Source organism: Taeniopygia guttata, chromosome 4 (genome assembly GCF_048771995.1).
Source record: "Taeniopygia guttata chromosome 4, bTaeGut7.mat, whole genome shotgun sequence".
Lineage (NCBI taxonomy): Eukaryota > Metazoa > Chordata > Aves > Passeriformes > Estrildidae > Taeniopygia > Taeniopygia guttata.
In genome coordinates, this window is record NC_133028.1 from 43,839,443 (window position 1) to 43,866,585 (window position 27,143).

General features: G+C 49.5%; 2 protein-coding genes across 2 annotated transcripts in view; one reads left to right on the forward strand and one right to left on the reverse strand.

The window, feature by feature from the left end:
* TNKS (tankyrase) overlaps positions 1 to 7,807 on the forward strand; it is a 129,158-nt gene extending 121,351 nt beyond the window's left edge. The window contains exons 26-27 of the mRNA XM_030271537.4: positions 251 to 407; positions 2,407 to 7,807. Coding sequence (XP_030127397.4) covers positions 251 to 407; positions 2,407 to 2,493 — 244 coding nt within the window. The 3' untranslated portion in view covers positions 2,494 to 7,807. The remainder of the gene's footprint in view (positions 1 to 250; positions 408 to 2,406) is intronic.
* Positions 7,808 to 7,878: 71 nt separating this feature from the next.
* DUSP4 (dual specificity phosphatase 4) lies at positions 7,879 to 13,627 on the reverse strand. Its single transcript, XM_030271538.4, has 4 exons — positions 13,149 to 13,627; positions 10,275 to 10,411; positions 9,633 to 9,852; positions 7,879 to 9,494 (listed from the first exon to the last, which is right to left on the reverse strand). The coding sequence occupies exons 1-4, from the start codon at positions 13,540 to 13,542 to the stop codon at positions 9,109 to 9,111; spliced, it is 1,137 nt and encodes a 378-aa protein (XP_030127398.1). The 5' UTR covers positions 13,543 to 13,627; the 3' UTR covers positions 7,879 to 9,108.
* Between the last annotated feature and the right edge of the window lie 13,516 nt (positions 13,628 to 27,143).

Consider the following 27,143-nt stretch of genomic DNA (forward strand, 5'->3'; position numbering starts at 1 on the left):
TTTATATAAAATGAACTAGAACAGGCTTCCATGTGAGGGCTAAACAAACTGTGTGTTTTCCATTCTGTGTGTCATGAAAGATTTTTGTGACAGGTTTTATACAGTCTTAGAACTGGTTTCTTAAAGTGTTTCTCTAAAAAGCCATGAGAAATTAATTGTAATGAAATCAGCTCAAAAGACTGAAGTCCTCCTGGAAGCATACAACTCCTAGTAAGATATTTGAAAATGATACTCTCTTTTTTTGTTTCAGACAAATGCTCTTCTGTAGAGTGACCCTTGGCAAATCCTTTCTTCAGTTCAGCACGATGAAGATGGCTCACGCCCCTCCCGGGCACCATTCTGTTATCGGCAGGCCAAGCGTGAACGGACTGGCTTACGCCGAGTATGTTATCTACAGAGGGGAGCAGGTAGGTGGGTTAGCAGGGACTGCCTTTGTAAAGGACAGAGCTTGGAGCTGGAGATGGGGCGTGGCTGCTTTCCAGACCAAGTGTGCTGTGATAACGCTGCTGATTAGGTTGTTGGGTTTTCTTTCATTCAGATGGGGAAATAAACAGTGAATTGCATCTAGACAGCAAATGCTACTCCTATCCACTGATCTGCTCTGATTTATACCATGCAGAATTGCCTAATTTCCCCTGTGCAGCTGATGGAGTCTATTAAGAATTGAAGCTTCTCTCAGTAAGCTGTCTTTCTCCCATTGCATTTTAGTGTCATTACTGCAGTATCAAGGTCACATGCATTTTTGGGGCTCTAGTACATCATGAGGATTCTGGGCTTTTTACTTGTAGATTTCCAGCAGCGACAGAGACTACTCTTAAATGGCAGCTGGAGTAGCACAGGAGTCTTCAAAAGTTGATTTTTAATCTGAATAACTCAGCTAGACCTTGACTCTATAAAAAGTGTTTTGCTTACTGCCATGGGTGGCTCCCAGATCACCTGATCAAACTGAATAACCACAAATTTGTGGGGCCTGATGACAAACATCCCAGGTCCTGAGGGAGCTGGCTGATGGTGTTGCCAAGCCACTCTCCCATCATACCCTCAGGTTATCTCGGGTGGTTGGAACATGCTGCTAATAATACTAGGATCATGGGTTTGATCCCTGATTGGGCCATTCACTTAAGAGTTGGATTTGGTGGTGTCCTTGCAGGTTCCTTCCAACTCAGAATGTTCTGTAGTTCTGTGATATTTGAAAAGTCATGGCAGTCAAGCAAGGACCCCAGTGAATGGAAAAAGGGAGACATCACTCAGATTTTTTTTAAAAGGGGAGAAAGTTAGACACAAGGGAACGACAGATATGTGACCCTCACCTCTGTGTCTGGGAATATCATGGAAAAGATCCTCATGGAAGGCACATGCCAGACCAGGAAGTGATCCAAGACAGCCAGCACAGCTTCAGTAAGCACAACTGTGCCTGACCAGTCAGGTGACCTTCTATGATAGAGGGACAATGATGGTCCTACAAAGCCTTCTCTTTTTTCATCAAACAAGCCCATCTCTCTCTCAGGATTATCTTTATCCTGTGCTCTCTGCCCCTGACTATGTTATTGATCCTTTGCTGAACTTGGTTCCAGCTTGTTGGCATCTTTCTTGTATTGGAGAACCTAAAAGTTTTGTGTGGTTTTCTACATGTGGTTGATGGAGTACTGAATAAATGCAGTTGCTGCTACACCAGGTGATTTACCACAGGATACTTGCAGCCTTTATTGCTGCCAGGACACACTATTGATTCTGCTTTAGCTTCCTGTCACCCAAGGACCCCATCACCTTTTCAGCTGAGTGGCTTCTCATCCTGCAGTGTGACAAGGAATTCATCTCAGGTGCCTTTGCCCTTGCTGGATTACGTGAGGCTTCTGTAGGCCCAGTCTCCTCTCATCTGTTGATGTTCCTCCGAATGGGGCCCTGCCCTCCATCAACTCCAGCTTTGTTCTGGGACTGAACTGGCTACCAGCTGTCTCCAGGAAACACTGGACAGATGGACAGATGACATACTGGGTCATGTGCTTTGGGTGGGCCAAATATTTTACTGCCAGTAAAGGCTTTATTCAGGTTACATCGCAAGCTATTGACCCTTTTGAGGTCAGACTTCATCAGTCATCTGAGATTTTGAGTAACTTAACAGACACTGACCAATTTGTAGGATTAGCTAACAAGAAGAGTAACTGAATTCCTGTTGCACACAATTTCTGGCAGTGACTGTGTGGAAGAAACATCTTTTTATTTGTGTATTAAGCAAGGTGTTGCACATAGTGCTGGCTAGGTTTGAAATAGCCACTTTTTCTTGAATGTTGTGAACATAGAGCTGGTTTTTGTGCTGTCCTTCCCTGTTCAGTGAATTGCAAAAACTGGAACTTGCTGAGTTACCTTTGCATAAACCAGGGGGTTTTTTTCTTATTTTACTTTCAGGCATACCCAGAATATCTCATTACATACCAGATTGTGAAACCAGAAGCTCCTTCACAGACAGCAACAGCAGCAGAACAAAAGACCTAGTAGCTTCAGAGCAGTGGAGAAGGATGTGACTTCAATCTTGGACTGGATGGATACATGTTTCAGAAAATCAGTATCACATAAAATCCTTAACAACCTGGAAATAAGCTGTATGTCTTTTATAAAGTATTGCTGTCTTGATGAATATGATAATGAGTAACTCTTGCATACTCAACTGCTACTGTTCCTCTTGAGGAAAGTTTACAAGGGACTGCCTTTTAATAACATATCTCAGGCTCCTAGTCTCTGCAGATACCATGTGTAAAATAATATTGTTTTGATCTAGACCTTGGGAACATTATTGTGCAAATGGAAATCTTTATTGCTGCCATCTCACATGTTAAAATTTCAGACACTACTTTTCTAGTTATTTTATTTGCAGATAAATTACATTAAGCCCATCATTTTCTTTTCAGCATACACCATTCATTTCCTGTTTTCAAGAGATCCTATTTATTCTCCTTTTGTATTCTGAAGTTGAGCCAGAACTTTTTTGAGGATATTTTGCACAAAGTCAAGTCGACTAAAATCATTAACAATGCAATATAAATTTCATCTGAGGAGGGGCTAGGTAAAGTTATTCAATATAGGTGTTTTTTTGCACACCTCTGAGCAAACGATAACATGAGTGAGTGTAACTTTAGAGTGGAAACAAATGATGTCAGTTTGCTGCCTTGTCTGTGTGAGTTTTCTGGGGGAAGCCCTGGGAATTGTTTGCAAGGGTAAAACCAGCTCTTGTGCTTAGAAGAACTTCATTAAACTGGTCCATGCCCTCTGCTGGCATCTCTAAAAGGACATTTTCTGAGGCTTCTGTTAAGTACTTGCAGCTTGTGAAATGTTCTCTAGTTACAACAGGGTATGGTTTTGCTTGGGAGAAGCAGGTGAAAAGTCAGAAGATTTCATACAGGAGGGCGTATCTGGTTCATGTCCCTCTGTGAGACCCAGGAAATGGGTTTCAGGCTGGAGAGTGTATTAGAGCGGTTCCTGTCACATCTTTGTGTGTGACGTCATAGGTGAAGAGCTTAAGGGATTTACAAAATAATAATTTTTTTAAATATCAATTTTACATTTTGATGAGAACAAAATTTTAAAGTGTCAGTTGGCAAGCGGATTTGTTTGCAGGTATATCAGAGAAAAGTTAGGATTTATTCACTTAATACCCTTCTTCCCAAATTCCCAGGTTTATTTTGCTGGGTAGGAGAAAGTTATTTTTAAGCATTGCATAGCACAGCATCAAACAGTTTCAAAAGTCCCCCTCATGGTGGATATGGATTTAACAAAAGTAGAAACTGTTTCTTTCTTGTGATGTTTTACAGTTTCAGAGAAGGTTGAAGATCAAGACCTGTTAATTTTTTTCCTAACAGCTAATACCAGGAGGTGTGCTTCAGTGTTGACCATGTAAAAACTGGAGGAAAAAAATGTTCCTTTGGACACAATGTGGTACATTACCCTATCAACCAGCACTATTTAGTATCTGATGATCCAGTTCATGCATTCAGGTTTTATCTCAAAGCAAGAAAGCAACAGAATAGTGTGCTCTTAGTTCATAAAAATATATGTGCTCCCCACTAGTGGGATTTTGCTAACATGTTTGTATAAAACAGACTTAATCCTGAAGAGTTTTCACTTTCAGCATTAAGACAACATTTTTATTTTTGATGTTAAGGCATTAATGTTTAAGCAAGTCATCCTCACAAGAAATATCATCCACTGTAAAATCAGTCATTTGATGCAATATGGCTACCTGAACATCATCTGTTTGTAATATCTCTAAAGGAAACCTTAGAAATAGCAATACTCCAACAGAACTTGAACTCTGAGTTTTACTTTTCTTGAGCTGATAGTGGATATATGGTTCTTGCTTCATTTTGTGACCTGATTAAATATGTAGCTTTGAAGTCCCAGCCAAGCTCTAGCCTAGTTGTCCTTTTAAACAAGTTTCATTGATAAATTGGGTGCTTGTATTTTGGCTGCTTGTTGCATAGTGTTAGAGGATTGCAAGGATCACCACTAGGCTTTGAAGCTTTGTATTCACCATTCAAGTTTGGGGTTTGTTTTTCATTTAGTTAATAATGGAGTGAGGGGATGTGCCTATCTGCTCTAGGGTTTCAGATAGCAACCAGAGTGAGTGCTGCTCTCCATCCCCAGTTAGACATAGTTTTAAATGGTGAAACAGCTGTGCTGCTTAGGTGAGCAAAATGGTTAATGTGGGCGTGAAAGTTAAAAGCTTTACATCTTTCAAAAACAAGAACAAATCTAAAAAGGAAAACCCCACCGAGCCCACACCGGATGCTGTTCTTGCTTGTTGTTTCCTATGTGCTGGTTCAACTAATGGCTAGTCTGGATTCCTTTTGCAGCCTGAAACTTCTGGAGGATAAAAATAGCCTGGAAGAGATTGAGGGGAGACCTCATTGAGGTTTTCAACATCCTCACGAAAGGAAGTGGAGGGGCAGGTACCAATATCTTCACCCCCATGACCAGTAAGAAGACTGGAGGAAACAACATGAAGCTGAGTCAGGGGAGATTTAGGTTGGATACTAGGAGAAAGGATTTTCACCCAGAGGGGCTCCAGGGAAGTGGTCACAGCACCAAGCCTGATAGAGTTCAAGAAGGTTTTGGACACTCTCAGGCACATGGTGTGACTCCTGAGGCTGTCTTGTGCAGAGCCAGGAGTTGGACTCAGTGATCCTGATGGGTCCGTTCCAACTCAGCATATTCTGTGATTCTACTTTCCAGTATCTTTGAACTGCCAGTGTTAATGTTTCTGATTTTCTGTGCAGAGTAAAGGTGCTGTGTGAGGAAATCATTTTGCAGTGGTTTTTGTCTCGTAATGACGTGATCTCATATCCGTTTGTGGCCAGACACAGAGGAATACCCAGGCCTGATGATGCATCTGTGTGTTGTAGACACCTGTGCAGGAGTAGCATATGTTGTCATAGCTGCTCTTACAGTTCAAAACAAAGTGAGGATCTGCCCATCAACATCAAAGTTACCCGTTAAAACCCAGTCGTGGTTGTGGTGCATGTGGCAGGCTGGTAACGGTACAGACGCTGCTGCTTTAGCTGGGAGAGTTAACTACAGTGGGACCTTACGCATGCTGTGACCCCATAACCAGGCAGTTGCTGCCTCCTGAGAAATGAAGTTTTTGTCCTCTGGAGAAGAGCAGTCCCCTGATACAGGGATACTCATTTTGCAGCATTGGATCACCAGTGGGAGGCACAGTAGGAGCTGAGGATGTAAGAACACTGGGCTAGGCCCTCATAGGCTTGGGAGACCAGGGACAGAGCTTGGTGTCTGCTGGCACAAGGGACAATGTGTCTCTCAGGCCTGTTGATTTTTGTCAGTGTCCCTTTGAGGCAGCATTTTGAAGCTTCTGTGTAGTTTTGCAACAGGACCTTAACAGGCAAAACAGAAAGAAAAGTCACCACCTAACAAAGGAGGGAGGGTTCTGCTCTCCATTGCTGAAACTGTTTCCATGAGACTGATGACTTAGATACTTGGTGCAGAGTGACACTGCATTCCGATTGCTGTCAACAAAACTTTTGTTAGGATTAAAAACAGACAGTACAGTACCTTAATAAGGTATATTTTATTTTTTCAGTTTTATTTTTATCTATCAGTTGTTTGACCCCAGCTCCACAGAGACTGTTACAAACCTCTTATACTAGTTCCACCATGTTGCAGTCACTATTGGTTTTCTAAACTCTGTTTTGAGTGTTTGCATGTGATGCAATTGAATCCCACTGCATTATGCAGCAGGAATTTATTTTGCCTGCAAACTTAAACTTTGCTTGTTTGTTATGGGAATACCCCAAAAGAAAGTTCTACACTGAAGCAGAGAGAAAACCCTGCAAAATGTTCTGCGCTCTTGGCTGTGGTGGCCGGCAGACACGGAAAAGGCATGTGGTATATGGGAGGGAGTAGCTCCTGGAGAAAGGCACTTTCTTGGCTCTGGAAACATCCTTGCTCCTGCTGTTTATTCTAGGTTAGAGGAGATGTCTGCTCCCTGTGAATGTGTGAGGTGCTGAGGGATGCAAACATGTTGTGCCACAGCATGGCCTGTGAGGGCTACTTAAGGCAGTGGCAAATCTCAAAAAAGCCTCCAGCATCCCTGCAATGACATCAGTTTCTGCACAGTTTATGCACTGCCTGCAATTTCCATATGGGACTGTTAACAGAAATTGCCCTGAACAGGATTTTTCAAGATGGGTAAACGAAAGGGTCCAGCCACAAAACAGATTAGTTTGAACATTGCGAATCATTCTCAGAAGCTGAATGTCAGGAAATATGTGAATTTATTTTCAGTGGGATTTCTCTGTTTCCATGCTGCTTTGCCACAGAAAGTCCAGCTCAGAAATCCAAGAGGTCATGCATCTAATGCATGCTTCAGTTTTGTTAAGCTGAATATTTGTGCAGCAATGTAAACTATGCTGCAGCCTGGATAGGGAAGACCTGGGAAAGCATATATTCAGTTCTTGCCTCACATAGCAACTGGCTTGTGAACCTCCACAGACTTGAATCCATTGGTGATCAGAGGTGGTGGCTTGGCACAGTCCAGAGCATGTTTTCCTGGTCTTTCCAAAAGTAGCAGGAGTGCGGAGAGGGAGTGGCAGTGTTCCCACCTCTAAACACAGAGTAGATGTGAAACCCAGGGGATTGGGGAACACTGTATGTGTTAAAATCTCTGAAGCAAGGTGAATGAGCCTGGGAATCTGTAGGGGACATGGGAAGCAGATGCATTTCCATTACACTGACATATGCCTGTCAAGTCACATTATCTGACTGGTTTTGATGTATTGGTGTTGCTGAACCTGTTGGCGGCAAGTTTTAGTGCTGGTCCCCTTAATTACTAATGTAGATTATTAGAATCTCTCTTATTACAAGATAATTTTGACACTTTCTTAACATCTGCAGAACTTACTTCAGCTTTGGAAATTGAAATGGGGATTTCCTGTGCTGCGGTCCCATGAGCTTGTGCTTTGTCATTCCTAATTGCTTTCTCTGGCAACCCAGATGGCAATGTAGCTAGGGGTTGAATTTCTAGACCTTTTTTGTGTAACTTGTTTTCATAACTAGCCCTGTGTTTGTCCTCTCTTGGTTGCCAATTACCTGGAGCTGGGATATCATTTATTTATTTCTTCTTTTACCTTCTCTCTCAAAGTTGAAGACGATGGGCAGTTTCTCAGCCTATCTACATGGTGGACTTTAGGTAACATCTCTGTAACAACTGAGTTTGATCTATAAGTGTGCTTGGCTAAATGTCTGATCTGCAATACTTGTAATAGTTTAAAAGTCAATAAATACATTTTTAACAGTTGCTCTGTGAAAATGGAATGTGTGCGCAACCTGCTGTTCTGTCTTGCTCTTAGGACAAATTTGCTCCAGCCAAACTGTTGAAAACGGTTTTATTTTTATTTTCTCCAAACAATGTTTTCTCCCTCCCTCAGGCAATAAATAAAAAGTTAATTTCTAGAAAAAAAAAATAAAAAGAACAAAACCATACATATGTACATCAGCCACACAGGCATCTTGTGTGTTGGACTGGACTGGAGGGAAGGACAGAGGTAGGGTGGGAAATAAGGCTCCAGGTGGGTTGAAGATGAGGCATTTTCAAGGCTTGGACCAAAAGCTGCAGAAATGTTGCACAGGTGAACAAGACTCAGCACAGGAAAAGGGCTGGTCATGATGTGGGAGAAGCTTGAAAATGCTGGATGAATGACACCTCTGGGCCAGCCTGTCCTCCACCCCACAGCTTCTCTCTTCCATTACAGCCCACCCATGTCCCGTCCTGCTCCTTTTGGAAGAAGTGCAGCAGTGGGACTGGTGGAGAGGAAACTGAGTGGAGTAATCAAAAGCAGCCCAGACTGCTGCCCCAATCCCTTCTTTCTCATCTTAAAGCCACAGGAGATTGGACCTAAGTTTTCTAGAAACCAGTGATCCACAGAGGCAAGAAAAGGCAATTCAGACTACATCTCTCCCTCCAAACCACTTCCCAGCCACAGAGATTGCTCTCCCCCCTGGAACAGGCTCAGCTGGTGACTTGGCAGGTGCCTGCCAGCTCCTGCCCCATCTCCCCAGCCACTGGCAGGGCTGAGGTTGAGTGCAGGCAGCCCTGTGCCACCACTCCTGCTCACCCCAAGGCCCTGCCTGCAGCTCCGCTTGTCCAAAGTGTACCTGGCTCAGGTAAGCAGCACCCACCATAAACACACAGGTCTCTCTGCAAGGGGGAAGGCTGCTGCACAATAAAACAGGGTATGCTCCTTTGTCAACCTAGATGAGCTGAGGCAGAAACATGGGGAGAAGGGGAGGTGTAAAAAAACAAGACAATAAAATAGGGATGGAAACACGTGAAGACCAGGCACTTGAGGAAACCCAGTATACTATCTTTTTCCTCCCCCAAAGAGCCTGGACAGTGTCAAGGTTTGTGGCTTTTACAACCTCGTGCTTTCAAAACATAACAATAAAAAGCAAACAAACCAAGATGAGGTAAAAAATTTCCCTACGAAAAAGATGGTGAGTCCAGGGTGAATGGCAGTGTCCGGCACTATTGCTTAACATCACAGGGCTCCACGCCCCTGCACGCCTGGCACTACCTGCCCGGCTGGCCTCGGCCCTGAGCTAACAGCTGGGCGACGTGGTGATGGGGCTGTGCAGGTAGGGGAGGCTGCTGGGGGTGGCATGGACACCGACAGACACTGGGAAGCTGAAGACAAACTGCGAGGTGGGGGTGGAGGTGGCCTTGCCCCGCTCTCGCAGTGTCCCCGAGGGGCTGACGGCCTCCACTGCGTATGAAGTGGCCAACACCTGCGACTCAAACTGCAGCAGCTGCCCCATGAAGCTGAAGTTGGGGGAGATGATGCTCCGGCGCTGCTTGACAAACTCGAAGGCCTCCTCTAGCTTGACACGCTTCTTCATCATCAGGTACGCCAAGCAGATGGTGGCTGAGCGCGAGATGCCAGCCTGGCAGTGCACCAGGACCCGGCCACAGCACTCCTTCACTGAGTCTGGAGGGCAACAGGGGTGAGACGTGAGACCCACACCCTGCCACCACAGCCCAGCCCCTCACCCAACCTGCAGGTGGTGGCTGACCTCCCTCCCACCGGTGCCACCAATGGACACAACATCTCTGCACGGGCACTCACCAATGTACTCAATTGCCTCCATGAACCAGGAGCTGATGTCAGCTTTGTGGTTATCCTCCACAGGGATACACTTGTACTGGTAGTGCCCTTCAAAGTGGTTGGGGCAGTCTGAGGAGACGTTCAGCAGGGCTGTGATGCCCAGCGCATCAAGCATGTCCCGCCGGGCTGCATGGTAGGCGCTGCCAAGGTAGAGGAAGGGAAGGATCTCCACAGGCCCACCCTGTGACAGAAGAAAACAACAGCTTGACCAGGGGACAGTGGGAGGCAGGACACACATCCAGATGGCTTGGAAACGTCGAGCTGTGTGGCAACCTGGCACCCGATCCAGGGCCCTCAGAAGAGGGAGCAGAGGCTGCCTTCCTGAGGTGCTAAGCCTGTTTCAGCCCTTCCTCTCCCTGCCTTTGTCCTGTTCAGAAACAGGCAGGTGTGGGTTAACAGGATTTGATTTGGGCGTGTCCACTCAGTGGGGCACACAAACACCCTGGGCTTAGGAGGACCACCATGCTTTCCCATGAGAGGAAAGGAAGCAGGGCTTTGGCTCCGTGAGCCCCAGCTAAGGGAGAGCAGAGAGACACCCGTTGGAGCAGGTTGCAATGCTGGAAGGGCAGTCAAGCTAGCTAAGCACTGGGCTTTTAGACATACCTGGTCATGGAAAGGGGTCCCACAGGAACTGCAGCCCAGATCCAGGGGCTCAGCACTGGTGGGGGGTGACACATTGCTCAGGGACTTGGTTTTTGCGCAGAATTCAGGGAACTCCGAGGAGAAGCGCTCATAGCCCCCTGCAAGAAGGGAGGCACAAAGTGTTATCCCAGACCGCATTCACAGGACTGCAGAACGGCACAGCCGGAGATGCCCTTGGCCACTAGATGATGCTACAGCGATGGAGAGTGGTCTCCTGCCCCAGGAGGAGCAGTCAGGCTCTCGGCAGCAAGGGGGAAATCCCTGCGGCCCCACCATTCCCTTGGAGCAATAGCATCAAGAGCAATGATCTTGGCCACCCAAAGTCTCTGGTCCAGGGTTCGGTTCCCTGCACACCGCCAGCCAAAACTCCAGAATGAGGCCAAGGTTGCTCTCTGAGACAATGAAGAAAAGATTCATTTCCAGCATACTCAGACTTAAATGGGAAAAGCTGCTCCAAGGCCAAAGACTATTCAGTTCTCATCTTCCCTTGACACATCATTTTGTCACAAAAGACAGGCAGGTCTCCCATTCCCAGCTTGACCCTCCAGCTCAGAGCTCCCAAAACAACAGACCAGGAAAGCCCTGGCTCTGGCCAGGTATAGCCAAGCTGACTCCACAGCCAAACTGCCCTCCAAGAGAGGTGTCTGCTGCTTCCCAAGGACACAGGTGCAAGCTGAACATGGAGCAGCTTGTTCATCTGACCTGCTGCCAGGGGGATAAGAAGCACAGGGAATGCTCATGGCTGGTGAAATCAGCAAATCCCACTGAGTTCCCAGGACAGGGAAACTGCAGTGTTGGCCTGCCAATAAACACTTCTGGTGAGATTTCCTTCTCTCATTCAATCAAATCAACAACCCTGACATCCTTGAAGGGTCTGACTTTGAGCCTCAAAATCAATGAAAATCATTATTTTACTATCATCACAGGACTCCAGCTAGATCAAGCCCTGACTCCCAGGATGGTTCCTGAAGACTCAAACCAACTGCAGGACCTATGCCTGCAGATTTCAGTTTAGCAGAGCATACAGCAGGATACTTCTTAGCCAGCCTAAGCTCTGAGAATGCCCTGAACAAGGCTGGATATTCAAAACAATGGAAGCAAGCTTCTCAAGCAGCCCAGGAATCCCTGGGCAGCTAGAGCCCGATACTGCCAGCATCCCAGTGTCCTTTGTGGTTTCCTCCCCCTACAAAAAGAAGGGCTCTAGTACCTTAAAGCAGAACCGTGCAGATCTATCACTGCATTTGCATTGTCCCTCCCACGCAGCCAGGACAGTTTGCAGAAGCTTCATTTCCCTGGCCTGACATCCCTTTACAGTCCTACTGCTTCGATTTGAAAGAGCATCCAAAACCAAAAGCCTTTGTTAGATAAGTTCCAGGGATCTGGTCTTAAAATCCCTGGATCTACTACATCACACTCCAGTGGTCATCACACCATGAGAGGGAAAAGCTACCCAGGGTGATGGGCAGAAATATCTTGGAAAGAAAGGTTCTTGGAAAGAAAAAGAGACCTCTTCAAATGCTTCTCTTCAATGAATTTCATCAGATTCATTGATCCAGTAGCTCCTGGCTGTTCACACCAGCCCTGCCCGGCGCAGGAGCCAGGCAGAGCAGGTGCCTATGGCCAAGCAACCCCCAGGCCGGCTGCTTCACAGGGAACCTGGCAGCAGCCTGACCTGCACAAAACACTTCAGGATCTTCATTGTGACCTGCACCCCACAAATATGCACTTGGGCATGCACAGCTCTGGGTTAGTGTAGTTCTCATGGAATCAGAACAAGATTATTTCAGTGGTTCTGTGGAACACAGAAAGAAGACTGTAGTGCTGAGACTGAGTCTCTCGGAGCCCATTCCTTAAAAGAGCTCCCATTCCTACCAACCTCCCACGAGAACCACAGAGGCACCAGAAGCTCTTAGCTGACAAAGGCCACCCTTGCAGCAGAGCAGCATTTCCTGCCACATGCGTGGCTCCAGCACCACACGGTGAAGGAGCCTGCTCCTGAGCAAGCCCTTGCTGTGCAGGCACTCCCGCAGCAGCACATCGTATCGCATCCCTGGAACAGCTCCTGCTGCTTTTACTGTATCTACTACAACCGAAGTGCTAGTTCCTCCATCTATCAAGCCTCTTAATGGATTTGCTACTCTGCATACACATCCTCACCCCTGCTGTAAGTAAGCCAAGGAATAAATTGACTCTCAGGCTGTAAACAAAAAAGAAAAAGCCCCCCAGAGCTCATCCAGGAACCCCAGCTGAGCATCCCCCGCCTCTAAATCATCTCACGGCAATTCTCAGGACCAGCAGCTCCAAATGTGCACAGCTTCCCATTTAACACACGGCAGAGGGGGGAAGTCCTGATCCCTGTTGTAGTCGCAAAAGGAGCACAGAGGCGTCCCCGGGGTTTCTGCCCGCTGCAAGGGGACATGGCCGTGACAGCAGGTATTTGACGCTGCACAAATACCTGCTGTGCACCATGGGGCTGGGGACGGACTCAAACAAAGCGTGGGGGGATTCCCCCCCACACGCTCACTTCCCTCAGGTCCCGGGCAGGGCCAGGGGGCCGGCTCGATACCCCCGACCGGCTCAGACCGCCCGGGCACCCACGCTCGGGGCCGATGGCCGCGCTGCGACGGTCCCGGGACCCCCGCTCCGGGGCGGTGCAGCCCCCCAGCCCTCTCGCCGGCTCCCAACTTCTGCGGGACGGCCGCGGCCGGAGGAAGGCGGCGCAGCGCCCGGGGCACGGCGAGCCCGGACCGCGCTCCCGGGCGGGGGCGGCCGCCCGCCGCCGGCTCCCGCCCGGCATTCCCGGTGTCCCCCGCCGCTCCCTCCCGCCGGCGGTACCTGCCAGGAGGCGGATGTCGGCGCGCGCCGTGTCGCGACGGAGCGCGCGCACCACGAGCGCCACGGTGCTGTCCTCGCGCAGGGCCTCGGCGCGCGGGCTGCGCTCGTCGTACACCACGACGGCGGAGTAGAGCCCGGCCCGCAGCCGCGCCCGCACCTCGCCCTCGGCCGGCAGGATCTGCTCCAGGCTCACGGCGCCCTTGGCCCGCCGCCGCACGATCGTGTTGCAGCGCACGTTGAGCGCCCCGCGGATGTGCCCGGCGCTGTGCGCCAGGAAGGGGCGGCAGTCCAGCACCAGGCACCGCGCGGCGCCGCCGGCCCCGGCCTCGTCGCGGCCGACGAGGCGGCGCAGCGCGCTGCCCTCCATCTCGCGCAGCCCCTCGGTGGCCACCATGGCGGGGGGAGCGAGCGCCCGCCGGGCCCCGCGCCCGCCGCCCGCGCCGCTCGCGCACCCCCGCGCGCGCCGCGCGCAGCCTTTACTACCCGGCGGCGGCCGGCGCGCGCCCCCGCCCCGCCCCGCCCCGCCCATTCGCCGCGCGCCGGGGCCGCATGAATGGAGGGGAAGGCGGCGCGCGGGCGCGGCGACGTCACCGCCTCCATTCACAAAAAAAAAAGAAAACCCGTCCGGGTTGTGAATGGGCGAGAGCGGCGGGACGCGCCGCGCCTTTGTCACCGCGGGGCAGCGCCGTGTCACCCCCGCCCGCACCCCTCCGGGACCCGCACAGGCTGCGGGGCACACGCGCACGTGCACAGGCTGCGGGGCACGCGCCCGTCTACACAGACACACAGACACACAGACACACACAGACACACACACACACAGAGACACACACAGACACAGACACACAGACACACACACACAACCAGACACACACACGCACACACACACACACAGACATACACAGACACATAGACACAGACACATACACAGAGACACATACACACACACACACACGCACACACAGAGACACACATAGACACACAGACACACACACACACACACACACACACACACACACACACACAGACACACAGACATACACAGACACACACACACACACACGCACACACAGAGACACACACACAGGCGCACACACACTCAGGCACACGCACACAGACACACACAGACATACAGGCGCGCACACACACACACACAGACACATACTCAGGCACACGCACACAGCAGGCCGGGCACACGCTGCGCACATTCCTCTTCCTTTGTCCCCTTGCTGCTGTTTCGCTTGGACTGCCTGCCGCGGCACGGGGCACTGAGCAGGGCCCGCTGTCAGCTCTGCAGGGTCCCTCTGGGTCCTTCTGACTACGCATCTTTCACAACCACGCTTCCCCTGTCAGAAAACGGCATCTCGTTAGCTGCAGAGCCCTGAAAACACTACAGCACCCTGCCTGATTTCATTCCTCACATAGAGGAATTCAATTTTCCATTAAAAGCCTAAGGAGTAAATGCACAGCCCGGAAGTGTCCCAGGAGGGTCTCCCCATAACCACCACCCAAACACCGAGCAATCATTTCACTCCAAAGTCCCCTTTCGCACTGCTTTCAAACAGAAGCAGCATCGCACAGCACAATGCCAGCAACAGTGCTCAGGGCATTTCCGGCAAACTGATGCCGGCCAGTCCCAGGTGAGTGTGCTTCAGAGACCTGAAGGCGTTCAGCTATCCCGATGTGGACTTGGATGTGGTGGGTGTAAGGGGCCCAATGCTTACTCCAGCTCATCTGCCCCGTCACTGCTTTTCACAGAGGGCAGCGCTTGGAGAGGCAGCTTGGCTTCCCCTCCCCTGCATGCTTGGTCGCTGTTTACCCGGGCACGGCAGGGTAACACCTTGTTGTGTGTGCCTGCCTGGGAGGAATCCAGCCTAGCACACACGTGCAGGACCTACAGCTGGTGACACTCCTGCATCCTTTGCACTCTGCTCTCTGACCGCTGCTGGATTCTCCCCTCGGCCTGAGTCAGCCCAATCTTTGCACCTGTGGCTTTTGTGTGCCATGCCAACCTTCCGCCAGCCAAGCCAAATCAGATGAGCTGTGGGGGAAACACAGCTGCCATTTGTGTAATACACCCCCCTCCAGGGTGCATTAGAGCCTGTTGCCTAATACAACAGGGGTGGAAGGCTAATCGTCCCCCATTCTAACATGCATCAAACACAAGAATAGCAAAACCCTATTTCTGCTGAAGTAAAGCAGACTCTGGGTGGCCAGTGACATACCAGAAACATTCTTTCTTCCTTTAGAGAAAGCTGCCAGAGACAAAAAACTCAAACTGATAATTTGATTACAAATTAATGGGAAATCACACTCTCGTACCAACAGTCCTTGAACTCAAGTTGGATCATCAAAGCATCTTAAAAAGTTTTGGGCAAGGCCTGATGCTAAAATATGTTGTTTTCTTTGTTCCTCTTGGGCAGCTGTTGGTCGCCAGCACAGGATGAGCTATCCTGGTGTCTCAAATGCCCTCTGCACTATTCACTCCAGCTTTTACGCTAAAATTGGATAACCAAGGGCACAAAGTGTATGTCCTTGGAGGCAGCCCTATCATCCTATTTTTCCCTTCCTCATCCAGTGTGTGACTGGACCAAACCCATCTGAGGTGGGAGAGGAGGGCAGTATTTTCATGGGTGCAGGCAGGGGCATTTGGGCTGATGTTCCTGGATGTTTGCGAGAGCACTGATGGAGGACATTACTTCAGGGCAGAGTGTGGAAGGATGTGTGTGCATGTGTATCTGGTGGAGATTTTCAAGTATTTCCATGTGACTGAACCTTCTCCCTACTCTTCATCCCTTCCTGCTGCCTACCTAGATGTGGCAGGTTCTTGGCTGTTTCTTCCTGGAAAATAAGCTGCACCCAGCCAGGCTGCTGGGAATTCCACTGTGCACCCACACTGGGCATTGCCACGTCTGTGCTCCTGGCTGGTCACCTCTGGAGCTGGCGCTCTGCTGGGGCTGGTGGCTCACAGATGTGGAGAAATTGAACCCAAAGGCGAGAGTGCCCAGAATGAACCAAGGCAAGGCCATGATACACCACTGGAGGAGAAGAAGGATCTCCCTCACTGCAGTTAGCTCAAGAGGAAATCTAATTAACTTTATTTATAGAGGTATTAAGATAAGAGTCACCAAAAATGCTTGCAAAGCAGAAGCCACAAGTCAAAAGAAGCAGCACAGCTACGTGGGCTGGAGGGGCAGGGTGTATGGAAAAGATTGGGGAAAGGGGGTGGAGATTGGAGAAGACCACATGGCTCCATGCCTGACTTTGTAAACCCAGAGAAGTGTGAAAGCTAATATTCCTGTCAAACAGCATCCGTATGGTGCAAACTGAAATATATCCCACTGGAAAACAAACAACCAAAAGAAAAGAGAGAGAGAGAGAGCAAGATACATTCATTTCCTTTGCAGCAGAGTCAAGGAATCATCTTTTATAGGGCCCTGGCCAGAAAAGGCAATTGTTGAAAGGGTTGAAGGGAAATGAATTGTCAAAGGAGGCACATATTTGGATGATTAAATGTCAATATGTACCTTGAATTAAGAAAAAGGAATTTACACCTCATCTCACTGTGGCAGTGAAAACCAAATTAGAGTCAGACTGTAAATTTGCCAGCCAATAGATCCCCATTTGTTGGGCTACCTCAAGGCTTTTTCTACCCAGAGAAATGCCAAAGCATAAGTTCCCCTGGGTGGGCAATAGTTGCTGTGGGCAGCTCTTAAGATGCTAAGCTCTGCAAGCCCTCTGGACTCCTCCAGGTTTCCTGGCTCTGCTCCCCTGGCTCCTGGCCCCAGTGTGCATTCATGGAGTCCTGATGTGCTGTCTCACGCTGCAGGTCTCAGCTACCTGACAGATGTGCCTGCCTCTGTGCCACTGAGCAGGAACAGTGGCCAGGACTTTGTTATGCTGAAGTTTTCCCAAGAGCTTGACTCCCTCCATCCTCCTGGTCAGCCAGTGGAGCTATGGATGGACAAAGCACAGAGGTACACCCTCACTACTCTTGGCACGTGGCAGAAGTTGCAGCATAAAGATACTGCCACCTTTCCTTGGCTGCTGCCAGTGGCTGGCCAAAGGGTTGAGTGGTTTGCCTTGGCATGTGCAGGAAGCCTTTGGCAGAAATGGAAGGCAGAATCAAGGTCTTAGCAACTTGCAAGTCCGCACTTACTGAAAAAACCTTACCCTCCCAGAGTGCCACAGGGGCATGGTTCCCTTCTATCCTCTTGGAGCACTTTACAGTTCTCCTTTCCTGCCATCTCCCTTCCTCACAGTTTTCCAGGCTGGGGAATGCACCCGCCTGTCCACAAAGGGAAGTGCAGCAGTGAAAGAGTTAAAAGATTCATGTTAATAAATTCAGGCCGTTTTTCCTCTAGGGCATATTTACATATTAATGGATGGGAATTGTAATGAACCTGTCTAGGGAGGCTAAAGGGGAAATTATGCAAGGTTGGCTGAGAAGGTGGAGGAGGGGAAAATGTTCATTTTCAGTGCTTTCCAACCCCTCAGCTGCAGAAGCATGTGACCAGCCTAGGCTCCAGGGCAGCGCCTTGCCTAGCATGGGACACCCCTGGAGAGAAGGCAGAACCAGAGGGCAGGTAGCTGTTCAGGCCCAAATGCATCCCTCCTGCACTGGCTTCTCATAGCTAAGCTCCACACTGTCCCAGATGTTATTTTAAGCCCAGGGTCACAACAGCATATTTCAGCAAGCATGTCCCAGATCATCACCCCATCCTCCAAGGCAGCCAGAGAAAATGCAGCTCTTGGTGGGCAGCCACAAGAGCAGCTCAGCCATAACTAGTTTTCAGCAGACAATCTCTCAGGGCTTTTCAACAACACTGTGTGTGCTTGGAGCAAGAGGCAAGGGAGCCAAGGAAGGGGATTTGTTCCAGGCTGGGCTGAAGTGCTTCCCTATCCCATCCTTGCTCCTTCACACCAGGCTGCTTGAACCCTGCCACAGTCTTTGTTGCCTCAAGCCCCAAAGCTCTCTGCATGCAAACCCCAAAGCCTTTGACAGCACATGAAAAATGCCAGGAGCTTTGCCAGGTCTGCTTTCTCTGCTCACTGCTGAGGCCTTGGTGTGTAATCCCCACTCCAGCCCTACAGATTTTATCTCAAGAAGAACAAATAATCTGTTGCTTTTCCCCTGCAATATCAGATAGAGCTATAAATCACTAGATAGGAGTCTCATTACTGGGCCTCTGATCTGATTTAGATTGGAAGATGGAAAAAGCAGCCTTTATTCCTGAAAGCAAAGGAGCACTTCTTCAGAACATTGATGGGTCCTCCATGTACCTCAATAGCTACAAATGGTTTATGCCCATGCAAATGAGATCAGGGCAGGACCCACTCTAATTAGCAGGATACAAAGTGGCCTGCAGATTTTCTGCTGCAGATTTGGTTTCTCCCCCCAACTCTCTCTCTCTCTCTCTCTCTCTCTCTCTCTCTCTCTCTCTCTCTCTCAACCTCCTGCTTTTTGCCACTGCTTTTATTTCTGCTTGTAAAAGTCAGTGCAGCCCCAGTTACTCTGGGTGAGAAACATGAGGCCTTGATCCAGCATGGTCAGTGAATGGGAGCAAGATTTTAAGAAGAGCAATGGCTTCTGCTAGGTGAGGGTTGTTCTGCAACAGGCCTAAATACTGCCTGCAGAAACAGGGAGCCTTCCAAAATCCTGTGCGGTTTCTTTTTGACCTGCCTGGTTTTGGTGGGAAGTGTGAGGGGACACCAGTTGCAGGGTTTGGAGGTTCGCTGCTGGTGGAACTCCTGAGGACTGGACAGTAGGAAAGGGCATGCAGAACTCATGCATCCATCACTCCTGCTCTGAAGGACTTAGGAGCCCAATGTTCCCACAGGTGTGGCAGACTTGCCCCTCAATATCACCCCTTAATAGCACCAGAACCCAGAGACCAGCCCTGATTCGGGTCCCGGCAGGTGCAGAGCCAGCCTGGCTGTCCCCTGGGCACAGTCTCTGCCAGTGCTTCAGACTGGGGGGTGGGTGGTAGGATACAGGGTGATTGCTGAATGTTGCTGCAGTCTTGGTGCACCAGGCTAGCCCACACTGGGAAGCTTCTTCCTGATATAAGAATCTGTGCAGACTATGCTTTACATTTTGTCATTATTTTATACAAATGTGGTGCTGTGCCCCTGTCAGACCCCATCAGCATCCTCTGCCAATCCCCTTCCATCTCCTGCTTTCCACAGAAACCCTGAAGCTTTCCCCATTCCAGGTGTCGGGACATACATGGTCTGTGGTCATGTTATTAAAACGAAGGATTATAAAGCAGATGTATGTGAGGTGGATAAAACAGGCACATGGGTCTCTTAATCCCAGAATTTTAAGTGCCATGGGGATTAGTTTTACATCTTTGGCTGCAGGATTTGGGGATGCAGCAGAGCCAGAGAAGTGAATCTGTAAAAGAAAGTTGATCCCCTCCTCTCAGTTTGCTTTAAGACAAATGCAGTGTAAGGGGTCTGCTTTGAGAACTAGATTGAAGCTGGTAAGGGATGTGGCATTTTAACCTTTAACATAGCCTGTGACATTTTGCCTTTAACACACATTATATCCCCCATGGCTGTGAAGCCAGGGATCACTCCTGAAAACTCTCCAGCCCTGGTGCAGTATTTAATCATGGGCACAGAGATCCTAGCAGCTGCCTTCTTTGGGTACATCACTGTTTGCAAGTTGAAAGAGAAATGCCTCGCTTGAATTTCCCAGTGTTTGGTTAAGCATCCGGCCTCAGTGATAGGATTGAAGCTGAGCTTTGAATGACGTTTTTTGCTAGGAATAAAGGGCTGGGGAAGAGACATTTCTCCCTTGGGCTTAAGATCATAAATAAGGCAGTGTTATGTAAGTGTGACTATAACCTATTTATACATAGTGTCAGACTCATACATTCAGGCTATGAATGACAAATCTCCCACTAATTTTTATGAATGTAGCAGTGGTACCTGTATGAGTTTTGAAACAGCAGTGGAAATGCAGGTTGTTCTGTGCCAGCAGTAACTGGGACACCCCTCCAAGTTACACTGAGGGAGGGATGTCTTGTGTCTGGTACTTCTTTTACAGACACAGGGGGTGCAACTGGCTTCAAGCAGCTCCCTTGTACCCGTTCCTGATCCCAAGGCCCAAGTGGCAGGCTCCAGGGGAATGGAAACCTGCTGCTTTTCCTGGGACAAACTCGGTCTCTTGTTCCTCAAGTAATGGGCCAGGCGGGAGCTGGGCTCCTCAGAAGCTCTTTCAACAGGACTGTGCCCTCTTGTGAGGCATGGAGATGCTGAGGGTTCATCCAGGTGGCTGGACATGGGAACCAAAAGTGTCGTCTGGCAAGGTCAAACCCACATGAGGAGCACCAGCTTGCTCAAGCTGTTAACCAGGGAAACACCTTGCTGCAGGCCCTGTGCATGCTCTGAGTTTACAGAGCATCAAAAGTAAAAGGATAAATTCCTGGAAGCAAAGCACATGGGTGGTTACTAAACACAGGGAGATTGCTGAGCTTGAACTGTTCAGAGGCCAGAAGTGTAGATGAACTCCTGCTGGCACACACTTGTGCTACTTCTGTGTGTCTGTGCCTCACACTAGTGTTACTCAGTGTAAAGTTGCTGAGCAGAGGGGTTAGAACCAAAGTGGCCTCACGTAGGCCAATGCAGCCTTAGCTCTGTGTCTCTAACTTGGCTGGCATGGCCTGATGCCTGCCTGGGGCCAAGACAATGGCAAATGTATATTAAAAAAATCAAAGGAAGATTTATATCCAGAAATCACTTCTGAGGCACAGAGAGTCAATCATCGTAATTGTGACAAGACAAAACCCCAAATCAGCTTCAAGTTTAAAGACAGACTTTTTCCTTCTCCATTGCCGCCCAGCCTGGGCTCTGCCTTGGGCACCGTCTCAGCACAGCAAACAATCGCACATCCCTCCCACGGGCCCTGTGCCAGCAGCCGTGGACCCCAGGGACCTGAGCATCACAGCCATCCACAGGAGGCTGTGACAAGAGGAGAAAGTCTGAAATCCCTCTGGGGCTTCTTTGTGCCTCCGGTTAATCTCCCTTCTCTGCTCCACAGATGATCTCAGCTCCTGCTGCGACCTGATCACACGAATCTGGCAGGGACACGTGGCCCTGGCTTGTCATGTCCTTCTGTCCCCTGCCGGAGATGAGGCAGCCATGGGGTCAAGTGTGGATGGCCCAGGGGGTCAGAAGTGACCGCAGCTGCCGTGATTCTTTCCTAGACACCCCCAGCAGAGCCCTGTGACTGATTCACCTCCTGTCTTGGTGCATCAGGCATTGACTCACACCCAAAAACGTCAGATGATTGTGTCTGTGAAGGTCTTCACGGACTTTGCCCCAGGCGTCCCCACTGAACTTTAAAGCTGGGCCCTCTTTGAGAGGTGGAACAGATGGGAGACCTTGGCCTCCGGAGGAACGTGAAATGAGGCTGGACAACCCAGCCTCCTTCAATTCACTTCTCAGTGGTTTCCTGTGCCAGTGTGAGGTCTCTCTTGTTAAAACAAACAAACAAAAAAGACCTTATCTGAGAAAGGCCTGATCCTGCTGCCTTCGCCTTGGCATTTCCATCAGGGGCAGAGGGAAGCAGCGGAGACCTCGGGCTCTCAGGCTGCTGCCAAACATATGCTCTCAGGGCTGGAATCCACTTCTGCAGCAGTTGGCATGCAGATAGGCACATGCCACAGCCTTGCTGGCAAGAGTTTATGCCCTTGCCCTTGAAAATCTCTCCCAGAAGCTCAGTCTTCTGTGCTCTGCTTTGCCCAATGTGTTCAATAACGGGAAAAGAAAACCCCAGCAGAATAGGAAACATTCTGACAGACTACTTGCCAGCCACAACCCATCACTGACCTGGGCAGTGACCTGACCTGACTCTGAGCAGCCCCTTCAAAGGGTTTAAGCCACTCCAGGAGTGTTGTCAAGCACCAGCAGCAGAAACAGAGAAAAAACCCAGTAAAGAGAATAAGTAGTCCAACTGCAGGAATAGCAAAAACAGTAAAATTGTGTGTTCAGTAGTAGATCTCCCATCCAGTCAAATAACTGGGGAGCACTCAAATTATGTTCATACTCCAGCAATAATAAAGGGATGTAAAAAGTCTAGCTGGATCAATGACCTGGCTGCAAGGGCAGCTAACCTGCTTCAGGCAATTTGGAAACAGCATGAACCTGGGCAAGTGAGCCAGTGCTTCCCAGGCAACTCTTCCCATCCTGTGCAATGTGCCTGGGGGACTTCCTGAGCCAGCGCTGGGATCTGTGCCCCTAATAACCCCTAATAGGTATTTCCTCCATGAATAGGCCTGGGTGCTTTTTGAACTCATGCAAATGTTCAGCATCCACAGCATCCTGCAGTGAGGAGTTCCACTGCTTCATTATGCCAGAGCCATTTCCTTGGGCTGGCTTTGAACCTGCCACCTCCTTGTTTCATTGCTCCTCTCCATTTCTGTCCTGGAAGAGATGGTCATCTCAAACCCATCTCCTCTCAGCTATGGGAGCAGAAGAAATGGCATCTTGCCACCCTATTTGGGGACATAACAGTATTGCACTGAACTACCTAATAAAATCAAAGTGTAATTCTGCCCAACTGATTGAAAAATATTGCTCTTTTTGCAGGGCAACTCGCTTTGTCACACAAAGGATGCATTGACCTGTTTCAACTCAGCATTTTTAGACTTCTTTTCTCCATCAAGATCTGCCACATAATTGTGTCAGGAGATCATCTTTGAGGCTGACAGTGTAGAGCACCCCACTCTTCTCAGGGGATGAATACTCTTTATGCCAGGGCTCCCCAGGCTGCTGGTTATTCACGCTCTGTCATTCTGGGCTCTGAGCTCCAGCTCGGTGAGCTCATGGGGTGTAACACAACTAGCAGAGTTTTGTTTTTGCAGAGTGTGGCATGGCATGGGAGCCCATGCACATTTATGCTGGTGTTGCTGCCAGCACATCTCACCAGAGGCTGATAATAAAGGGAGACATGGCCAAACAAGCTACTCTGAAGGCAAAGATGAATGAAAAGATAGGCTCTAGCAAGCTTTGCATAGGAGGCAAAATAAAAGGGACAAGTCACAAACATACACAAATGGGTATGTCGGGTCTGGGGGTTGTTCTCACCTGTTTTCAGCATTGCTGCTGAGAGCCTTCAATACACAGCTCCAGAGACGGGGCCATCTGTTTTGCCACGACAGCTGGCAGCTAGCAGAGGCCGCAGTGAATAATCTGCCTCCTCCGGAGTCAAACTTGCTAAGAAAAGCAATTTCAGCCATGTCAGATGAAAGCCACCTGCTGCCCCAGCTAAAGGCATGGCAAGTGTGGGCACCATGGCACCAGGTTCTCCCACCTTCCCACCACATCTCTCTTGCTGGAACAGAGGAGGTTCCCACCAACATCTCTTTTCACCTTTGCATTTTAGCAGGGAGAAGCTACAGTAGAATTGTTTGCCCTGGCTGAACTTTCCTTGTTTCTTTGGGGTTCAAAATTTTTTCTTTTGAAAAATGTAGGGTTTTCTTCTCCCTCTCTCTTCCAGAATCCCTGGTGTGAGCATTGCTCAGTGGTTGAGAGAGTGTGATGAGTAATGGTACTGGGCATGAGGAAAGATTGACATAGGAAATGAAGTGTGGAGAAGGAAGGGGTGCAGACAGTGCAGCCCCACAGGCTCTCCAAAGGGCAGAGTAATGGTGACAAAGTGCATGAAAGAGGAAGCAAAAGAAAAAATGGGGAACTTCTTGCCCTTCACTGGGCATCCTCTGGGGAAGATATGCAAGACAAAGTCCCCAAAGTGAGTTATGCAGCAATGTGGGGCCAGCTGGTGGCTGTCACAGCTGCCCACTCAAGTGCTGTGCCACCTTTGGAAGATTTCTAGGGAGACACTGGCCTTGCTATACCACAAACCTGAAGCCCCCTTTGGCTGGTGTTGATTCCACACACCTTGCTGCAAGGGGAGAGGGGTGGTCTGTAATCACAGGGACCCCTGGTTATGGCCCCCTCCTTCCCAATATTTGCTAGGCTTCCTCATGCAGAGAAAGGACCTGGCACCCCTCCTGGGAGACACAGCTCCAGCTGCTGCCTTTGCAGCCTCCTACAATCCCCTGAGCATCCTTGGGGGTCTCCTAAATAGAGGAACGCCCAGCTGGTGGGCCTGGCCTAGGTCTGAATGCACAGCTTGGAGAAGTTATCTGAACTATAATTTAAAATGTTGCCATAAAAAGATGGCCAGATATGTTTTAAGAGAAGTAGCCTTGAGACAATCCCAATCGAAATAGGCTATTTTGTGAGGAAGGGATGGGCCCGTCTGTCAGCACCAGTGATGCCACCAGGAAGATGGTAAACTGAAACAATTTTCCCAGAAGCAATGACCTCAACAAGGTTACCACCACATTAAAGGAACCTCATTAATCAGGAATAGTGCCTGGGGTCTCCTGGTGAGGTAAATCTAGAAGTGCAATTGCAACCCATGGCAGTCCATGCAGCCCTTTTGCACCATGTCTTGGTTTCAGTTCCACCCAAACTCCTGGGCTGATGTGTGTCATGTAAGCCAGAAAAAGAAAGGAAAAATTCCAACACAAGGGTTTTTCAGAGCTGTTCCTTGTGTTTGTTTGGCCTTGTAGAAACTCACTTTTATCTGCAATGAAAATTTCTGTAACTGTGGTCACAGAACTACTTTGCAGAAAAACTTTGAGGGCCACAATGGCATCTCTCCTGCCGACCTCCTGGGCCAAGGGAAAACCTGCCTGGCTTCCCTTCCCTGCATTTGGAGAGCAAATTAGCAGGGATATGCTAGTTACTTCCTTGCATGAGGGCTGGCCTCCCTCTTTCTGTGTGCTTGGAACAACCTGTAAAGGCCTCAGGACAAAGCTGAGCTTTCTAATGCTCATCAAATCTGTTGTGATAATTTTCATCTTTTCCTCCCTGAGTTACTCACGTCCTTATCAGCTTTGCTGCCCTGTCCTGTTGGTCAGGACATTTCTTATACCGCTCATTCTCTTTTGCCGAACTTCGTTGATTGAGGCTGTTGGAAGAAAAACAGCTGTGCCAAAGCATTAAGGACTGTGAAGGGCTTGGAAGCACCAGAACCATGAGGGCAGAGCATCCTTCTCCTCAGCAAAGTGCAACTCGGGCCTGCAGCGAGCACTGACATTCACGTGCCCACTGTGGCAGGGTCTCACGGGGAAAGGGACTGGGATGAGTGAGCAGTTTTAATTGTACACACAACTTTTTGCCCCAGTCTCACCAACTGAGTGCTGGTCTGAGACACACACATGCTTAAGCATCGCTGGCGCCTGTTGTATGGGGAGCAAAGGAACACTTAGCCGGCACGGATTGGTTTTGCATTAGTCCATTTCCTTTTCCCTGACACAGGAGAAATTTGTCTTGCATTCAGTGTTGTTTCCTACCCACTCAGAAAGGAAGAAGTGGGTGGTGGCCACATCCCCTTCCCTGAAGGCCGTCCCTGGTGCAGGGGGCCCTGGGCTGGAGAGGAGAAGCAGAGGGGGCCCAGTTCCTCATGGCATCCGCTCAAAGCACCTCAGACTCAGCTTTTAACCTGTCATCACACAGGCAAGGGTCAGCTCTGTCTGCCACACACACTTCATCCTCTTCTTCCTCATCTGACTATCACAGCAGCACAGATTGCTCCTCACTGCCCAGCGATGCTGGCTGCAGACCTGCTCCCCCACCACAGCATCTCTTCCTTAGTGTGAAATCCCTGGCAGGCAAAATGTCCTCTTTGTCCCTTTCTCCCCCCGAAGCTATGCCACCCTGCATTGTTCATTGCACAGTGGGAAGTTTTCTGGCGTGACTGCAGGCACCAGCAGGGAGGTTGTGTAGCTGCAGTGGCTGCTGGCCATGAGACACAAAGTCCCAGCAGGGAAGGCTGGCCAGGCTCATGAATGACCGCTGCTTGCTCGATGTAATGAGCAAATATTGTTAACAAGCAGCTGTAATCTCCTGGCTTTGTGTGCGCTCCCCCCTGCTGTTGCACACACAGAGGTGATGTCAGGGTGTCAGGGAAGACATGTCCCTCCTTGACATCCTGTGTGCTTCCTCCCTGGGATCAGCAGAGGTGTTCTCTGGAACTACACCAGCAGTAGTCCCTTTCCACCTTCCCTTGGTGCTGCAGCCTCTGGGCCAGCATGTGACGGTGTGAGGATGCACCTATTTGTGCCCAGACGCTCAGTCACCCGGCCCAACTCCTCTCACTTAAGTGTGGGGCAGGGATGAAGGGGGCAAACCCTTCGACTCAAACAGATATTCAGCCTTGCTGGCATATTTATAGCCTTCCTCTGAGGGACAGTGCTCTTTGGCATTAAGGACTGACTACAGCATTATCATTTTGTTGACTGAAGAGATGTTAGGATTAGGGGCAGAGGAAAAAAAGGGATGGAAATGTGCTCCATTTCCTAGAGACAGCCGCTTTTTTCTCCTCCCAAATTGCCCAGCCAACCACAAGATGAGTCACTGGTCTCCCGCATTTCCACCTGACCCACTTTTGGCTTGTCAGGGCTGAATGCAGAGCTTTTGTTTCTGGGATGCACATATGCACAGCCATGCAACTGTGATGCTTTGGGCTTCTCCTGCGTGAAATAACCTGGAAGCAGGGAAGCTTTTCAACCCTGGGTTTCCCTTGAAGGCACAAAATTATGTCTATCCCAGGCCACCAACATCTAGGCTCCGCTAGAAAGGTCCTGGGGGCCTTGCCTGAGCTCTGCAGGGAGCTTTGATCCCAGCAGCTCCAAGCTGAGCCTGGGGGTCTGGCTGTGAAGCCGTTATCCCATAGTTAGGTTTCCCTCTGGGAAAAGCTGAAAGGAATAAACAGCAGATGGGACAGCTTGTTCTGCTTGCCTGCTAATGGGTTTCAGTAGGCTGTTCCCGATTTTCATGCTCCTGTCTGTGAAAAGGTACTATGATGAGTCAGGACACTCACACAGCTGCAAATAAAAGCACCTCAGAGGTGCCCAGGTAACTGTGCCCACCAGGTCACTGTTTGCCTCCTCAGTGCTGTGCCTGGCATGGATC